This window comes from Bombus vosnesenskii, unplaced genomic scaffold (genome assembly GCF_011952255.1).
Source record: "Bombus vosnesenskii isolate JDL3184/JDL3185 unplaced genomic scaffold, Bvos_JDL3184-5_v1.1 scf7180000013266, whole genome shotgun sequence".
NCBI classification, from domain to species: domain Eukaryota; kingdom Metazoa; phylum Arthropoda; class Insecta; order Hymenoptera; family Apidae; genus Bombus; species Bombus vosnesenskii.
In genome coordinates this window covers 4,619,816-4,637,134 of record NW_022882926.1, presented here as the reverse complement: position 1 = coordinate 4,637,134, position 17,319 = coordinate 4,619,816, and the positions used below count along the sequence as shown (strand labels likewise).

The following is a 17,319-nucleotide window of genomic DNA, read 5'->3' as shown; positions in this document are numbered from 1 at the left end:
TATGTATGTAGACGTGCGTGCATGTTTTTTTCGCACGCTGGACACGATGCCTTTTGTCTTCGCAGACACACGGAGATGGCGCATCAGGGTTTCTTGGCCCCAACATTGCCCTACATACATCGTAAGCGTCTTTATCATTTCCGTGTCACTTCGTTACCAATTTAGCATAGAATAAAGTTACCATTAGTTGTAATTGGAATTAATATTAATTATGAAATAAAAAATAAGGACAGAATATTTTATAATCGTGCATCCGAACTCGTCTTCGTACAAATTATTCTCATACGAATTCAGTTTCGACAATTCAGTTCATTTAAACAGTATCATACATATAATTCTTTCCGTTTGCAATTGTGCATATTATATCCTCAAATATTATTGATACTATAGACGAGTATCTTGCTTTTCAATTCCATTTATTATTATCTTTTCTATAGTTAAATAACAATTGAGCACTAATATATTGAGTAAGATCTCTTTGCTCAGATTTCTAATTAAATGCCAGTACCAAACTTTAATGCAATATGCAAAGTACGAATCATAACATTAAATGTGGTACATCTACATATACATATATCTAAAATTGTTTCCGATATGATTGTATACCACACTTATCATTAGACGTAGGTGGTAGTAATTTGATGCGTAAGATATGTACGTAATGTAAGAACAGCGTGAGTGACGTGATGTCTGCTGAGAATAGCAGGCTAATGTTTGTTTCGATATAGAGCTCCGTACAACGTACAACGAGTTTAATAGCTGCGCGGACTCCAAACGAACAACATGTATCGAAGGATTGCTGTAATTCTTGTCCTATGTTACCTGAGTTTCTCACCAACTTGTCAAGCCCTCGATATCGATGATTGTGGTAAGTTTCGATTTCACTACTTTTAATTATGAATATTTTTTCCCCGATACAGTATTGCGACAAAAGAAGCACGTAGAAGTTACAAACAATAGTATTTCTGTTTTTCACAAATTAATATAACATCTTGTTGATAACGTGCCGTATATAATTAGCTTTGTTGTGCTGTATCGGTTATCAGTAACATATAAAAAAGAACTGAAGGAAAACATGATTGTTATAATAAATCAGTTGAATATACATTTCAATACTATTCGTTGATTATCTTAGCAATATTATAAAGTACTTTATAAATACAGAACAATAATTGAAGTTGTCGTTTATTTTAATAATAAAACTATTTTTTCTGTAGCGATATAGATACAGTATTTCAATAAATAAACAAAACACAATCATGATTGATAACCGATAAGATTTCTTTGTTTTGATCATTTTTATTATGAAGATAATTCAAATAAATTCAGAAATCATGCGTTAGATATTTTATCATTTAAATTTCATGGTCCAAAACCGTGCTGATCTTATGATATATTAGTCACTAACGGCTATTTTCTTACAATTTAGAACTACCACAAATAAATGTAAAATTATTTCATTTTAAGAAAACACACTTTACTGAATAGACCACTTAATTATCGGTTAAGTAGCATACAATTGATGTAATAATATATGATCGTAAAAATGGCGGAAATTCTTGTCTCAGAAATTCAAAGTCATGAGGCTACAACTTCTCTATAATTGTCAATGTGAAACTTTGTTTACATAAAGGGTGTACATATGACTAATCATAATAAATAAAATTATCAACATAGTTTTATATACGTGTATAAATATGAGCAAACGACTTTCATTCGAAACAGTGTAAGAATATGTTAATGAGATGATAACAATTATTGATAACACAATTTTCTTCATACAGGCTCGAAAGTGGGAAAATTTACGTCTGTAACTCTGGACTGTGATATGAATAAATCTGTATGTGATTTAATACCAAATACAAATGCAACAATTAATATCGATTTTACAGTTGGTTAGTATGTTCACATAAGATGTCTATTTCTTTTTGTCTGTTTGCTTTCAAACACAAAACAGTTAAAAAATTAAACATAATTTTGCAGATAAAGATGTTTCAAAAGTTAATGCAGTTGTGCATGGTATTGTGATGGATGTTCCTATACCTTTTCCATTGCCAAATGCAGATGCTTGTCAAGCTCCTGATTCTGGCATTAAATGTCCCTTAAAGAAGGGTGATGCCACATTTCACTATAAAAATACGTTACTGGTACTAAAATCCTATCCTAAGGTACTATAGAGTGACAGTTTATTAAGCTATATTTGCTACAAATACATTATTGGTCAATTCTATAAATCATTAAATTACAGGTCAGTGTTACCGTAAAGTGGCAACTCAAAGATGAGAACAATGAAGATATTATTTGCATATTAATTCCAGCACGAATCAAATAGGTAATATTAATCCAGAATCTATTGTAATTCTAGTTTTGAAGAAAAATATACACATTACAAAAGTTGTATGAAATATATATAAAATATAAGAGTAAAAAATTTAATTTTCTATGTTTTGTAATTTGTATTATCTTAATATACATGATAAAAAAAGTTTCATACAATTTTTATTGAAATTAGAACATTGGCAACGTAAAAATATAATATCATATTGCAGCAACAAAAAGCGAATGTATTTTTTTTTAAATACATAATGTGCTACAAACTTAAATGCTGAATAAATAAAAAGTAAGGTTAGTAGTGGGGATTTATGTGAAACAAATTGCTTAAAATCTGTGTGTTGTTATAAATTAGTTTAAAAAGAGAAATGTTTAAATCTGTAGTATTTTGTTTATCTAGATAAATAATTGTTTTATCTAATACAAAGATAATTATATTGCAATAAATTTTTAATTTCTATATATTATATTAGAAATTAAATAATATGACTCCTGATTTTATTAGATACCCATATGTTTAGGTATTTTTCAAAACGCGACGAGGTAAAAAAACGTTACTTTTTATGAAGTTTATTTTTTATTTAATTTAGAGTACGTCTTTTGGTAACTTTAGCATTTACTAAAGAAACATCAACTGTCCATTTTATCACATTTATCCTCTGTTTTTTCAGTATCCATTTGATGGATAGTTCTTTTGATTCTTTGTGTCAATAAACTATGTCTTGATGTTTGCTGTGCTTGATATATCGGCTCGTATTCTCTCAATTGTGCCATGAAACCTTCATTAGGGTTTATACAAAACCTTCTTTGTTGTACAATCGTATATGCACGTCTAAAAAGATCATACTCTTTCAATAATTTTTGTAATAACAAAGACGAATAGAAGAAAAAAAGTAGGAATTTACGTTTGGGAGAGTCCATATTTTTCCATAAGATATGCTAAAACTAATGCTGCAGATCTTGATATTCCAGCATTACCATGTACTAAGACTCGACCTCCAGAGTTCAAAGCTTCATCAATAAATGTTCTTACCTTGTGAAAATGTTGAATAATATTTTCTGTTGCTGTATCAGCAATATTCAAAACAAGATACCTGTGACATTGGTATGAATTATTCTGATATATTAATCATTTCCAAAACAATTTTACTAGTTAATTACTTATATTAAGTCATAAAGGTTACATACTTAAATTTATCCGGAAAGTTGGGCTTTATAAAATTTGCTTCTATGTCTTGCCTAACACATATTATATGTGTTATGCCAGATTGTAATAAAGATGGTAGTTGCGATTTGATAGCTGCACTATATGGGCCAAGATATAACCCAGGTATCACTTCCTAATGTAAAATAACTATTAATTTAAACTATATATCTTTTATGTATCTTTTGATAATATTTACACTTGATATACCTGCATATCCCTTCTCATTGTATATGTCCATTCATTTGATTTTTCTTTTTTAGCGTAAGGTACTTTAGCTATAGTGGCTTCCTATAAAATACTCTTTCTTTAGTCTCTTATAGTTAATTGTTATAGCTCACAACATACAAAGTATTGCAAGAAGGTAAGTTTATCAATAAATAAAAATCCGAACTACTACAAGCGAGATTTATTTTTAATAGTACTAACAGAAATGTCAAATGCAAAGATGTAAACAAGAAATATGCATAAAACATAATCTCAACATAATCAGCATAATCTCAACATTAGCTTACCAGCTCGGAAGAAAAATGATAAAACATAAAAATGACGAAAGTTGCATATTTGAAAATATACAAAAAGAAAAAATATGTCAATAACAAATAATATAACCTACAATTCAAAGAATGCATTTTTTATAACAATTTAAAATCGATATTACAGGCCGTGTACCTTATCCTGATGAGATTCATTATTGTCTAGAGACAGCATAGCACTAATTTTGCGCACTTAAACGTGTAAAAATTTCGACTGTAAATTAGAAAATAAGAAATATGATATGCTTTTTCCCGCGATCTCGATATTGTTTCCTGAAGCAGTGGCCATTTGTAATATAATGAGCTACTACGGCGTCCTCTAGTGTAGAATATCCAAATTATATTATATTTCTATATCTCTTTTTACTGTTAAAAAATTTAAGAATAATGTATTGCAAAGTAGTAGAAGCTATACTATATAAAATAAGTTACAGGTAAATAAAATAATCATTCTTTTGTCTTAAGAAAATCCAAAGAAATTATTTAATTGATATTGATTTCCGAAAATAGAAAAATTAATTTTACTATCTACGCTTCTTTGTAAATGTTGAATTGTTGTATGATCTTGCAGGAATTAATTTTATACTAAGTCTATATAAAAATTCGCATATATTGTCTTATTATGCTTTTTAGGGAAAATTTAATGATACTTTCTAAAAATGGCGGATATTTGATTTTTAATAAAGTATTATTAATCATAATCTATTTTTTTGTATGTTATAATACTATTAGTTATCTTATTCATCAATTAGTCATTTTTATATGTTACAATTCTAATAATTATTGTAATATGCGATAAGTTTAATACCGTTCTACAAGAACAAGTGCAATATATAAGGAATTATTTTTTAATTTTAAGATATGTATTACGATAAGAGTTTGGAGGAAATTAGATTAAAATCGCTTCAGAAATAGCGCAACTACGATATCGTTAGCCGAATTGCGTAGCAGAAAGATTTCCCGTTCTACAAAGAAAAGGGAAACGGTATGCTTTCGGCCACGAACACGAGCTGGGCAACGCAATTTAGTTACGAACTGTTTAATACAAGATTTTACGAGGCACCGATTCCCTGTTGCGGTAACCTGCGCGTATTTTCTTCCGGGACGTAATACAATTTTCTATAACTATCGCCACGCTTTCGCGATGAAAGTCTATGCATGTAGCGGCATCAGTTCGCAATTCTGTGTGCGTGCTTGATACGCGTTTTACCGGAACACTTGATAGATTTCATAGACGCGCCGGTGCCCGTGCTTCCGTGGAAAATAGCTATTTGCGCGAACTGTTACGTTAACCAAGTGCGTAAATTTTGATCAGCAGATCTTCGCCTTTTGCAGCCTGACTGATCATTATTTCGTAACGCGCTGGTCACGAATTATAATTGATGTAACGAATAGTAGTCTGTGACTATATACGTGCCTTAATTTAATGTCTTGGGCCATTCTTATCATGAAATTGGAGGTGTCCAACATGATCATTGTCTCCCTATAAGATATTACATTGCAGACTCATTCTATCGTAGTTTCTTAAAACTTTAAGCATTAATTATGGCATCTTTAAAAGATGGCTGTCATAGTAAATTGGGGGTAATTTTCGTAGGATGTAAATCCACTTGTTGGTTTTCTAATTTCTGTGACTATAAGACTGAACATTGATAGCGTTAAACATGCAGAGTTGAAAGATGCTTGGAGTTGCTTGAGTGCTTGGAAAGTTGATAGGATACACGAAGCAGTTGCTTGAGGCGTTGATATAACGAAATATGTTAACGTAACATGAATTCTTTGGTTGTTCCTTTGTACATTGTAGTTTCTTGTAGATAATAAATTGCGGAGACAACTTGACCTTGATCTGTCGAAGAATGGTGCCATTCTACGGATATCTATCGTTTATCGTTACAGCGCAGTGCAGAATTACGCTGATAGAATCCACTTTGTCATGGTCACGCAACATTAGAAGATTTAATTGTCGATAAACTATAAATAGGAAAAACAAATTATGTGTACAGGATAATAGTTTCCATAATATGGGACGGTATTATGAAACATTAGGTGCTTAATTTCCCAAATAAGCAAATGCTATTTTCCTTAATATACTTCACTGTTTCCGTCTCTTTCCAGTCGATAATTATGAAATTTATACAACTTTCGCCTTCGTTTCGTTCTCTTTTTCAACGAAAAATTACGATGTTTCAGGCTATAACACTAGCATACGTTATACAAGTGAATTTCAAACTCTTTTTGGTCCAGAATCCAGAATCACAAGATACTTTAAAATATCTCTTCTCGCCTAGCATCACGTTACACTAAATAGGGGTTGTTAGATCTTTGCTCTCCTCGGTAACATGGTTGCCGCCACCGTGGTCCGTATAATTAAATAATTAAGCAGGCAACTGCCGACGGCGTAGTCCTGCTGCATGGAAGTTTACTTTCTAAGCTTGTTGGCGTGTTGAGCGCTCGCAGATATGGGAATCCGTATTGCCCTCAGGGCATCAGCACCGAGATTGTTGCAATCACTAGCCATGGTTCGCGAATCTGGAGCACTAGGCATACGTTGGACACACAGAACCAACGATCACCATGCGTAATAAATTTGACTTCCCGATGGTGAGATGTCATTTGTATTTTTCGTTTTCGTCATTCTTCCCTTCGAGATTAACGTTGGGTTATTTGCACGTGAACGCACCAAAAGAATTCTAAAATCGTTTTCTCTCACAGAAATTTTCACACAACGAATAGTACCGATTCTCTATTTTTCTTTCTTGTGAGATACTCACACGGATCTATTGGTTCACTCGGTGCGTGCCCCCTTCCCCCCCTCGAGGCTCCGCTCCATATAATTGCCTAGGAATGTAGAGAAATTAGGAATAGTGTTTTGCTATTCCTTGAATTCCGTTCAGTCTCAAGTTGCCCAATAATTATATTATTTTCATGTCAATGAAACTGGGCAATTGTATTATTACGATTCTAATCGCGAATTTTCCTTGGTAGATATCCAATTTCATTATTATCAACTTGAAATAAATTATCTTTTCCTTCTTCTTTCTCCTGTTTAATTCTTTCAATTCAAACTATTAGAACTCTATAAGCGACTTAACTGCTCCACCGTTTTTCTCGTCTATTCTAGGAAAAACAAGTCTTATTATTTCGAGAACCAATCCGGCAAGTCCTAATTGTCAGGTCACCCGGTACGTTGCCCCTTCGGCAATGTCCACTTTGCGAACGTCAAGAAACGCGATCACCGAAGCAACAAGAAATCACATTCTGCCATTCGTCGATCGGGAGCGATCGAGGTTCACGAGGACAAATTCAGCAATCCACCGAGAAGAAAAATGCACCGAGGGAATGTATTAGAAACGACCACCTTAACTCTTAGTATTACGATCTATCCAACTGCTGCTAACGCGTCACGTATGCATCGTGTCATGATGATTTATCGCGTCCCGTTCTTCCGGTGAAAGAAGACAAGTATTTTCATGAGTATTTTCACTTTGTAGCAGATGCAACAGATTACCAATATTCGCTTACTCTTCCTGGCATAAGAAATTTGTTATCGTTTTCGTTATGTATAAGATTAAATTGCGAAGAGTACCCAACAGTACAAACAATTTATTACAGACTCGAACATAGCGGTGAAAGATTAACGTATTTATGTTTTATACGAGGTGTTAACGATAATAAACCACGGTATATTATTTATTCGTAGACATTAAGTGTACATTTAGCACATTTATAATCGAGCATGTACACAATTTGTCTCGTGTAAATCAATTTGTTAACGAGTCTCGTGATATGATTTAAATTATATGTATATATATGCAATTTTTAGCCTATGCAAATTCCCCTAGGTTCCGATTTCAACGCGTTTCTCGGTCCGTCGTACGGTTATTGCTTATCGTTCGATTTCATCACTGCTCTCTAATTGTTGCAGCGAAGTTTAAAAAGCATTCACTTTGGCAAGAAGTTCCGAACAAATTGATATTTCACGTATTCAGGGGAGGAGAAGTTAGCACGAATTTCTATCGCTCGCCACGATCGAAGTATGATTCACCTTTTCCAATCGCCTCGTCCGGTGAGAACGTACAATTTAGAAAAAGCGTGCCGTGCACTACGTTTTGTGTAACTTTGTTATTGAAGAAGAAAGGTTTAGATACGGTGTAAGAGCCCAAAGTCTTTTTGCCTTTTAGGCAGAGATGTCGAAGATTGTAATTCGTTTTCTTAATTTAAAGAAACGTAACTACGGTTAATTACGTCGCATCAGTCATTAATCATACGCCTACCAAATTTATTATCAACAGCGAATTCATTGTACGAGGGAAATAGAATACTAACAATGTAAACAGTGTAACTTGCTATACTACTCGTATTTTCTTAATAATCATCAATCTAACTTGTGTAACTTCTGTTGTGATTACGCCTTAAATTACAATTTAGACGGTAAGATTAATAACCGGCGCAGCAATTTTTAAGTAAATAGATATAATCTGAACAGCAAACGTCTGGATCGCTTTAATTTCTCTGACTCATAATCTGTAGCGGTCGAGCGAGTTTATCTGTAACAGAGTGGATTGCTTAATTCGTTGGCGCACGGAGCTTCCTCGATGGTTCGGTTTCCCCGTGTACCGGTGACCGGCGTTGCTGAACCGCTAATCACGACGTTAGATCGTTTTTCGTGATTCGACTACAACACTATGGAAAACTTGAGACGTATTTCGGATTTCTGTCCGCTCGACAGAGCGTGAATTTTTTCGAGCAGGCGTTTCTTTTCGCGCTATTGTATGGCTCTAGAAGGAAATTAATTAACGAATTACAATCAAGTTTTTGTAAATGGAAGACTTACTTGGAGACAATTGGTATTTTATATGCCGATTTAATTTGCAGACAATTTTAGAATTCTGGAGGACATCGACTGAGTAAACGAAGTCTCTAATAAAACGTAACTGCATAAACGATCGTGTTACGCTAGTCTGGCTCATTAGCAAGTAATTGAGCTCGATCCACTCGATCTGCACTAGTGGAATATTCATTTTCGATGTGGTGTTGCTCATGGCATAGCCTTTGTAAACCAGAAAAAGCTGTTACTTAATTTCTCTTTGAAATAGATCAGGAAACGAAACATAACGATGCCTTCAATCATTCAGAGAATTTATCATGGGAATTGATACATTTATCTAAGTCCTAGATCCAATACAAATTCTCAATATTTCCTAATGATATTCAGGTTTAATAGGAATCGAACAGAGAAAATGGCGAGATGTACGTTGGAGAAATTTTTTGGAAAATAAGAAAGAGAAGAGATATGCATAAAATAATCATTGTCCCTGCAAAGTTTTCAAGCTTGATATTGTACGTTCATAGAACCATAAACCACACCGTCCAAATGCTTCATCTTTAATCAGAATTAAATCGGGATAACGGGAATCGTTAAACTTTCCAGATTCTCTAAGCGCTGCTGCGAGCGCGCTAACGTCCGTGCAGGGTTGTCTTTAGTCTCTGCAGCGGCACACATTCAGAAACAACGAATGTAATACGCAGAAATTGCGTAAAAGTTCGAGTGGCGACTGGTAGACGGTCGGCCGTTCCCGCGTGATTGCCAATCGATCGAAAAAAAATATTTTCCAGGGACGATTAGCGTACGGAAACTTGGACAGATTCACACAGAAACTCGTATCCCAACACGAAACATATTTAACGAAGTATACCCTTGTTAACCGGTGATTTTATTCTACGAATACTTTGTTGCACTTTATACCTGATATAGTAGTTGTTGCATTTCATGTTTAACTAAATTGTTTCTGGCCAGGCTTTGATTCGTTTATCTTAAATTAATACAGTTTATATTCAATGAGCTAGTCTGCTAACAATAAATAAAGCCTGAGAATCGTGTGTTATTCCCGAGTAACGCACGCCTTATTGTTGAGAAACTTCATTATCAATGTACTCGAGACGTAATAATTGCTGTTACGAGCAATGCGTTCCAGGTGGCTTTTTGTTTAAAAATCTTTTTTCTCTGTAACAACCAAAATCATTCACTTTAATAGCTTAAATTATTCCTTTTTTCTTCTTAAATGTTCATCGTTATCGTAAGAAACGTTTAGTCGAGTTGGAATTCTATCGGGAATCTTCAATGATCAACGCACGGGTCAAAACGTTTTCCAGCTTGGCGAAAGATTGACCAACTGTCCGGCACACTCCCATGTAAAGGGCGGCCAGTTTTCTCGATAAGGAAATCGAGCAGGCCAAAGGTATTGAGAAAAGTCGCTTTAGAGAAACCATGCCAAGGTGGAAACTTCGCGAAACGTTGCAACCTTCGTGTCTGAAGATCACATAGGAGAATGTTCGCGAGTTCTAAGGTTGACATCTTCGGTAAAATAGATGTGGTTTAGCTTTTTGTCCATCGTTTCGAAAATACATCAGATCGACAGAATGACGAGTATCGCGCGTATATTATGCTAGTATAACATAGAAGATAAGTAAGAAATTTTAAGTTACGAAAGAAATGGAGGGGAGTCTTTTTACTTCGAGAAAGATGAAGGATTCGGCATAAAATGTTAATTTTTTCTTAGAATAGATACAATTTAAACAATATAAACGCACAACCAAGAACTAGATGCATTTACGACTTTACTTGGACTCCAGTGGCTTGTTACGTTACAGAAAGTTGGCGTTTACACCGCTTACGAAATTGGCGAGTCGTAAAATCCAACCTATTAGCGACGCGAGGAATAATTGGGATAAATAGGGTGGGAGAGATGAAAATTGAAACAGAATTTTACTTTGTCTCGCTCTCTATATTATTTCTAGTTACAATTGCATAATATTCTGCCGATCAAAAACGTATAGAAGGAATTTCGCTTTGCCGTAATAATAGATCGATTTAGCAATAGTAACGATTCTTTTCTTTCCACGATTTTACATTAATATTTGATCGTAACGCTCGATACCTGCGATCAAGAATAGATTCAAATTTTAAAATGCTTCAGACTTTTACTATTTTATGTATCGTACAAAGTTGCGTCACCGCGCCTTACATTGTTTATATGCGCCAATACAAGCATCACAGAATTATGATCAATGACTAATTACTGCTTACTCAACTTTACAACACTGAGCATTTCGATTTTCTTTTTCGTGGCCGAATTTAATTCAGCGTGGCGTGTTAGAAAAACACGTGACAGGATTTAACTTTGCGTTGGTATAATGTCTGTTATAAACTAAGAACGATAAAATGACTGTGCAGCTTCTCGTTTTTCTGATTCATCTTAAATCTTTTCCATTGCTGGCGTACATGTAATGCTTTTTTACTTGACCCAACTGTGTTTTTCGTGAAAACAACATAATGCTGAGCAGTGGAATCATGAAGGCACTGTTGCTTTCTTGCGACAACTATTACATTGTTAGGTACCGATAATAGATTCATATCGTTGGAAGGTATCGAAGCACGTCGATGAGGAGAATGAATTTGCGAGGAAGAGGTAAAATTTTAGCAGAAAATTTCATAAAGTACTCGACGAAGCCTCGTTGTAATTCGTGTTACGTCAATTTAGCCGGAAGTCGTGCTTAATTTTTCATTGTGCAATTCTGTCTATCGCCATCGCTGTTTCGAGATGATTGACATGACATTGTAATATGTATACACATGATATGGCGAAACTCTATCAAGATTTAAAAGATGACAATATAAATTATTACGTTTCTTTTTCTATAAATATTCCCTTCAAGGTACGTAGATAAGCAACGCAGGATGACTAATTAATAAATTGAAGAAATGATAATTCATAATCGTAGAAGGGCAGGTATACGAAATCACAATGAGTGTTTCGCATGATCTAAGATCTCGTTTTTTTCTCTCCATCGACGAATGTACGTACCGTCGTTTTACAGCGTCGAATCAGGTCAATCTTACGCGGACATTTCGATTTTTTCCAAAAGCTTTCTCTGGTAAGGACACGGAATTAAAATCTTCTAGGGTGTCATCGCAGTTGACGGAAGTGGAACGTATCTGCGATCAGTGGAGCACCGAATAAGGGGTCTGAAAGGGTCGATCGCTATTGGTGAAAGGGGTCTGTATGCAATGCAATCGTTGTACCCCCGCCTCATCTTAGTTCCCTGGGCCTGGGCAGGGCACCGCTATAAAAGCATACCGCGTCGCCCCTCAGATACGTAGTGTTTCCCGTGTACTGCACAAGAAAAATCGCCTACAATGAAGTTCGTTGTAAGTTTCTACCAGTTACGAACGAGTCTCTCATTGTATGTCTGAGACTCGTACTTCATCCATTTTGCGCCTTCTTAATTTTGAACTTAATCTTTGCCTCTGCTCAGAGGGTGTTCGTATTCTCTAACTTTAGTTCTCTAAGTATATAAGACGTTATTCGATTTCGATAGAAATATTGAATTAATTTTTTTGTAATTGTAGATTGTTCTCTTCGCCGTTATGGCCGTCGCCAGTGCCTACCCTGGATACATTCATGCACCGGTAAGTGAAGTCAGAAATTTCTGGAAACTGTTAATCCGACTGAGAGTTTGTAAATCGAAGTATGGTACTGCACGTTCTGAAATAATCTTCTAATAATTTGTTACGTTTAATGCTAGAAAATGTTCTATACTATTGGATCGGATTATTAAAACGTAACACTTTCCTAAAATGTTCGACACCTTAATATTCTCCTTAACACTTTGAGATAAGCAACTTCTACGAATACTGTCTTCCAACCATTACTATCAGGACAGTGTTCGATAACGAAATAGTTAGTACTCATCTTACCTCCACGATTTTAACATTTTTCTTAACTCAACGACGTCCAAATGTTACTGGACGAAACTTGGGCCGTGATCGATCCAAGAAGAAATCCTTCAACGATCGCGTCATTGATTTAACGTATTCTCTTCAGCACCTATTTTCACGTTACTTTCTTTTCGTTCATTTACTGGTAATCTAATCTTCCGGAGACTTTTGTTCGTTCGTACGATGCATTTTCCAGCATCGATCTTCGTTAACCGAGAAATTGGACTTGCTCGGTGGAAAGTAACCAAACGTAACCAAGTTTCCATATCGAGGATTGAACAGTAGATAAATTGAAACGAAATCCTGATTTTTGAAACACATAGGTGTCACAACCATGGCCAGCACCTGAAGCTTGGCCAGCACCTGCACCATGGGCAGCACCTTCGTACGTTAAGGTCGCTCAACCTTCGTATGTTAAGGTTGCTGCAGCACCGTTAGTCAAGGTATCTGCGCCTCAGGTAACGATAGAGATACTATAAGATTAATATCATGTTGGAAGTTAACACAAGTTAATAGGAGAAACTCTTCGTTGAACATGTAACATCTCAACAGTATTATAAATAACTTACATGTATTTAATTCCGTTCAATGCTACTTTCACAAACATCACTTCTACCATTCACCTGGAAGTATCAATAATTTTGGAATACCTTATCAGTCTTAACAGAAACCCTTCACTTTGTGTTTCGCAAGTTCATTCTCAGAATCAGTCTGCGTAGACTACTTTCCTTCATCATCATAATTTCTGACTAGCTTGACCATTCGATAGAAATTACTACCGCATCATCGATAACTTCTCATTTTCCACGTCTAATGGATCGTTTAAAGCAGACCGCTAGTTACGAGTCACGTAACTTGGCTTTCCAGTCAATCAGGGAACGTAATCGGATCTTGGTCGTCCAATTTAATTATTCCTTACTCAATGGATCTATAAACTTTGTAACGAAACTGCAGTTGAACTACAATACTAACAAGTGATTCGTAACCCCTTATGCAACTGTTCCTCGTAACGAGTCGCTCGAATTCACTGTTGCTGATTTTCTACTCGCTCCAGTTCTTACATCCATGGCAATCATGGACGCGTTTAATGACTTCCATGTTTCTTAAACATTTATTATTTATCCATAATTTATTAAAAATTGGTTACTCTATATTATGTGCTAATTTTCTTCAGTAAACAAAAGACCGGAATAGAAAATATTTCCTGAAGGGAAATCTTCGTGGTAGAAATTTCTAATAGAATTTATATATTTACTAGATAATCGATTAACATCCGAAAAAATTCCCACAGGTTCATGCTCCGGAAGTGCACCAAGTGCTCCAGATCCCGCAACAAGCGTCGATTCCGGCCCCACACCCCCAACCCCTCAACATTAAAATCCCACATGTTCAGACTGTGAAGATCCCATACCACGGACCTAAGATCGTGCAGCCACATCTCATCGGCGTTGAATCGTACGTGGAGCCCCAAATCAAAGTTGTCAAGGCTCCCGTCTCCCATCACCCCTGGGATTAAATTTCCGCATGGCACCAACTGAACTCGCTGGTCCAGGGTGATCCATCCTGGATGAGCCGTCCTGAGGTGCATCTGGAGTAGCGACGCTTTACAAACAACGATAACCATGGCCAACATCGAAATTGTCCTGGTGGGAAAGAAGCTTGAGACGATATACATTTGAAGCATCCACGTCGATGGTAGTCACAGCAACGCACGAGTTCTTCATCCTAGGGGAACTAGCTCTCCAAGATCAATCGAACTGTATTCATTCGGGACAAGGGGAGTCAGAAAACTAATCAGTATTATCCAGCGATTAATCACGGACGAAGAACATCGAGCTTGCAGATCGTTCGAAGATCACGAAAATCGACGCCCTCAGGATCGGCGAGCGTTTTGGACCACCCGAAGACCTCAGACCAGGCACCCAATCTTAAAAAAAGTTTTCTTATTTTTTATCCTCATAGAGCAACCACACGATACACGATTACACGAGCGCAGCGACTTTCTTACAGACTCACTTCCTGTATCTGCCCTTTCCTTGTTAACTCTACCTTTTGTTTCTGGACGCGTCGAAATTCTTGTGCGGCATGTGATATTGAAGAAGACATCACGACATCGGAGCCTTCATTGTATATTTTCTTCTCTTCTTTCCGCCTACCACCCATCCCTTTCCCTACCATACTTTTGCAACAACACTTTTATTTATTTTCTAATAAAAGTTAATTTTTATGTCTTGTGATAAAAAATCTGCTGTAATTTTTTTCATTCGTTTATTTCCTCTTCCTCTATATTTAACAAAGTTCTTTACTCATAGAAGGCTAAAGCTGTTTTTATCTATATTTTCACAATTTCAATGTTTTTTCTCCTATTTTAGTACATTGGTATTATCAGTGCATGATAACAAGCGGTCTTAAGCCTGGCACATGAACGCGACCCGGAAGCTCCATGATACAAATCAATCTAATGTCGCCAGGGTAACGACTCGTCCAAACAAAAACGTTCAACCTGCTACTATTATTTTCACAGTGTATCGTGTCAGAAGACCAGCAAGTCAAATAGTTCAGACCGATCGATCGTATTAACTTTCGAAATTTGAACAAAAGTTTTTTTAATTAGTTGTGCAAGACTTTGCCATGCTGTCTTGATCTCATCATAATAATCTTTGAAAGAGATTCGAATAAAGATAAAAAATACTGAATCTTGTATAACGCTCTGTTTAGAATAAATGAAAGCGTGCTGTTTATTCGTACACAAATTTCTTGAAAATAATCGCTATGATAATTTCGGTAATTTCTTTAGTTTACAGCCTTCTTACACGCTTCTGACAGCTAAAAAGCGCTCAAGAGACTGCACCGTAAGAATTACGCAACGAGAAAGCGCCACGAATCGTAAATCGTTCTAATTCGATGTAGCAGTCGCAGGTCAAAAAGAAAGAGGAAGGACATGAAACACGATCGTTAGAACGTTTCGGATCTACTAAAATTCATCGTAGAATTTTGCGAGTCCTGCGAAATTCGCAGCAAGCGCAAATTATCATTCGTCAAGTCGATTTTTAATCCCGATTTTTATGCCGATACGAATCGGAAAGTTGTACAGGAGAAATTTTCTGATTATTATCATATACAGCATTTTCGCATAAGCGAATCGGAAAAGAGCCTGGTCACGTAGCAATACTGTGCTATTGAGTTACAATGCTTTCTCATTTCCGTATATATCGATCATAAGTGTTCCATCGATCTTCGTGTTGTAGTCTGTATTTCACTGCGTTACGTAAATGACATGGCACTCGTAATTTAGCATAATTATACCACAACTTTTTACTCGAATTTTCTACTGTGAGGCGAGTATACAAAAGGAAGGGTTTAGCTGTGCTTCTAATTACGTTACGCGTAAAAAATGATTCTTACGTAATCCTGGTAACACTTCGGTATGCAGAAAAGAACGCTAGGGTAATTCTATTGTTCGATTTTAGACGTACACTTCCTTTACATGGAATTTCGCGATCAAACTATAACCCAGTTCTGGGAAAATAGTACATTTTGCGTTCAATTTTTTTTTCTACGTAATTGCTTCGTTGATCACCAAGGATAAATTAAAAACGAAGCATAACAGCCGTTCTCCTCGACCTGCATTCGAAAAATCACAATCCCTCGAAGCACCTTTCTTTGGAATCACATCGTATCGCTGAAATGTTAATTACACTTAACGAGTATGTCAAGTACCGTTTGAGACGCGTCGTGCCGCCGCGTCGTATGAAATCGAGAGGGAAAAATATCGCTGGAATTCTAGTTCACAACGAAACTGCTTCCAGCGATTCCCCGAGGCGCTCCATGTCATTGCAATTCAGTGCAAATTCTTTTTGCGCGTAATACAGTTCATGATTTTTTTGCTGAATACCTCCGAGGCATTACCTATATGTCTTAGAAACGTCCAGAGTATACTTTGTTACCTGGAGGCAGATTTATTACGTACTTGCGTGCAACTTGAAAAGCGAGAAATGTTTTAATTCAGCTTTAAGATTAGTTGGTATTAATATGATACGCAAACAAACAACTTTTCTACCGATAATCTACTTTTGATTTCACACGATTTTAGGAGAGATCATCAAATGTTCTACATTCGATGTTCTACATTCTGCCGTGTAATGGACAAACGTTACCTACTTCCATACAGGACATCGATTATGTTATTTCAATTATTAGCTAGTCACGACAGGAACGATGCCGATCACTCAGATAGCGTTTTAATTTTTTGTCACTGATTACTATCAGCCTATTTTGTATTTAGACCGAATGCCGAGTTACGTCTTTCATATCTAATAAAACTACCCACCATCTGTACTAGCGCTTTCTATTCTGTCGAACATATACATAAAAAATTTTGTTTAATGCAAGTGAAATAACTTCCAATCATAGTAATTGATTTCTTTTTATACGATGCATCAATTTTGCTAGGTAATACGAGTACCATT

At 35.8% G+C, this 17,319-nt stretch overlaps 3 protein-coding genes across 4 annotated transcripts; 2 read left to right on the top strand and 1 right to left on the bottom strand.

The window, feature by feature from the left end:
• Window positions 1-59: 59 nt before the first annotated feature.
• Window positions 60-2,436, top strand: LOC117243477 (NPC intracellular cholesterol transporter 2 homolog a-like). Of its 2 annotated transcripts, none has more exons than XM_033510996.1 (5): window positions 60-121; window positions 729-868; window positions 1,785-1,895; window positions 1,984-2,168; window positions 2,249-2,436. In XM_033510996.1, exons 2-5 carry the CDS (start codon window positions 784-786, stop codon window positions 2,330-2,332), a joined length of 465 nt encoding a protein of 154 aa, XP_033366887.1. In that variant the 5' UTR covers window positions 60-121; window positions 729-783; the 3' UTR covers window positions 2,333-2,436. The 2 variants fall into 2 exon arrangements, with proteins under 2 accessions (XP_033366887.1, XP_033366888.1); XM_033510997.1 differs by lacking the exon at window positions 60-121 and adding an exon at window positions 552-654.
• Window positions 2,437-2,709: 273 nt separating this feature from the next.
• On the bottom strand, window positions 2,710-4,375 carry LOC117243476 (serine/threonine/tyrosine-interacting protein-like). The gene is made up of 5 exons (XM_033510995.1): window positions 4,208-4,375; window positions 3,746-3,826; window positions 3,520-3,671; window positions 3,237-3,425; window positions 2,710-3,163 (listed from the first exon to the last, which is right to left on the bottom strand). Exons 1-5 carry the CDS (start codon window positions 4,244-4,246, stop codon window positions 2,962-2,964), a joined length of 663 nt encoding a protein of 220 aa, XP_033366886.1. The 5' UTR covers window positions 4,247-4,375; the 3' UTR covers window positions 2,710-2,961.
• Window positions 4,376-9,992: 5,617 nt separating this feature from the next.
• Window positions 9,993-15,087, top strand: LOC117230180 (cyclin-dependent kinase inhibitor 1C-like). The gene is made up of 4 exons (XM_033487324.1): window positions 9,993-12,280; window positions 12,482-12,541; window positions 13,174-13,308; window positions 14,142-15,087. Exons 1-4 carry the CDS (start codon window positions 12,269-12,271, stop codon window positions 14,364-14,366), a joined length of 432 nt encoding a protein of 143 aa, XP_033343215.1. The 5' UTR covers window positions 9,993-12,268; the 3' UTR covers window positions 14,367-15,087.
• The last annotated feature ends 2,232 nt before the right edge of the window (window positions 15,088-17,319 follow it).

What these genes read in the sequence shown, in the direction of transcription:
- LOC117243477 (XM_033510996.1), top strand. Translation starts at nt 784, where the DNA reads ATGTATCGAAGGATTGCTGTAATTCTTGTCCTATGTTACCTGAGTTTC. An exon ending in CCTCGATATCGATGATTGTG is followed by an intron (nt 869 to 1,784) that starts GTAAGTTTCGAT and finishes TTCTTCATACAG; the next exon opens with GCTCGAAAGTGGGAAAATTT. An exon ending in TACTAAAATCCTATCCTAAG is followed by an intron (nt 2,169 to 2,248) that starts GTACTATAGAGT and finishes ATTAAATTACAG; the next exon opens with GTCAGTGTTACCGTAAAGTG.
- LOC117243476 (XM_033510995.1), bottom strand. Translation starts at nt 4,246, where the DNA reads ATGCTGTCTCTAGACAATAATGAATCTCATCAGGATAAG. An exon ending in ATGAATCTCATCAGGATAAG is followed by an intron (nt 3,827 to 4,207) that starts GTACACGGCCTG and finishes AGTATTTTATAG; the next exon opens with GAAGCCACTATAGCTAAAGT. An exon ending in AAATATGGACTCTCCCAAAC is followed by an intron (nt 3,164 to 3,236) that starts GTAAATTCCTAC and finishes TGATCTTTTTAG; the next exon opens with ACGTGCATATACGATTGTAC.
- LOC117230180 (XM_033487324.1), top strand. An exon ending in CTGGATACATTCATGCACCG is followed by an intron (nt 12,542 to 13,173) that starts GTAAGTGAAGTC and finishes TGAAACACATAG; the next exon opens with GTGTCACAACCATGGCCAGC. An exon ending in TCAAGGTATCTGCGCCTCAG is followed by an intron (nt 13,309 to 14,141) that starts GTAACGATAGAG and finishes AAATTCCCACAG; the next exon opens with GTTCATGCTCCGGAAGTGCA.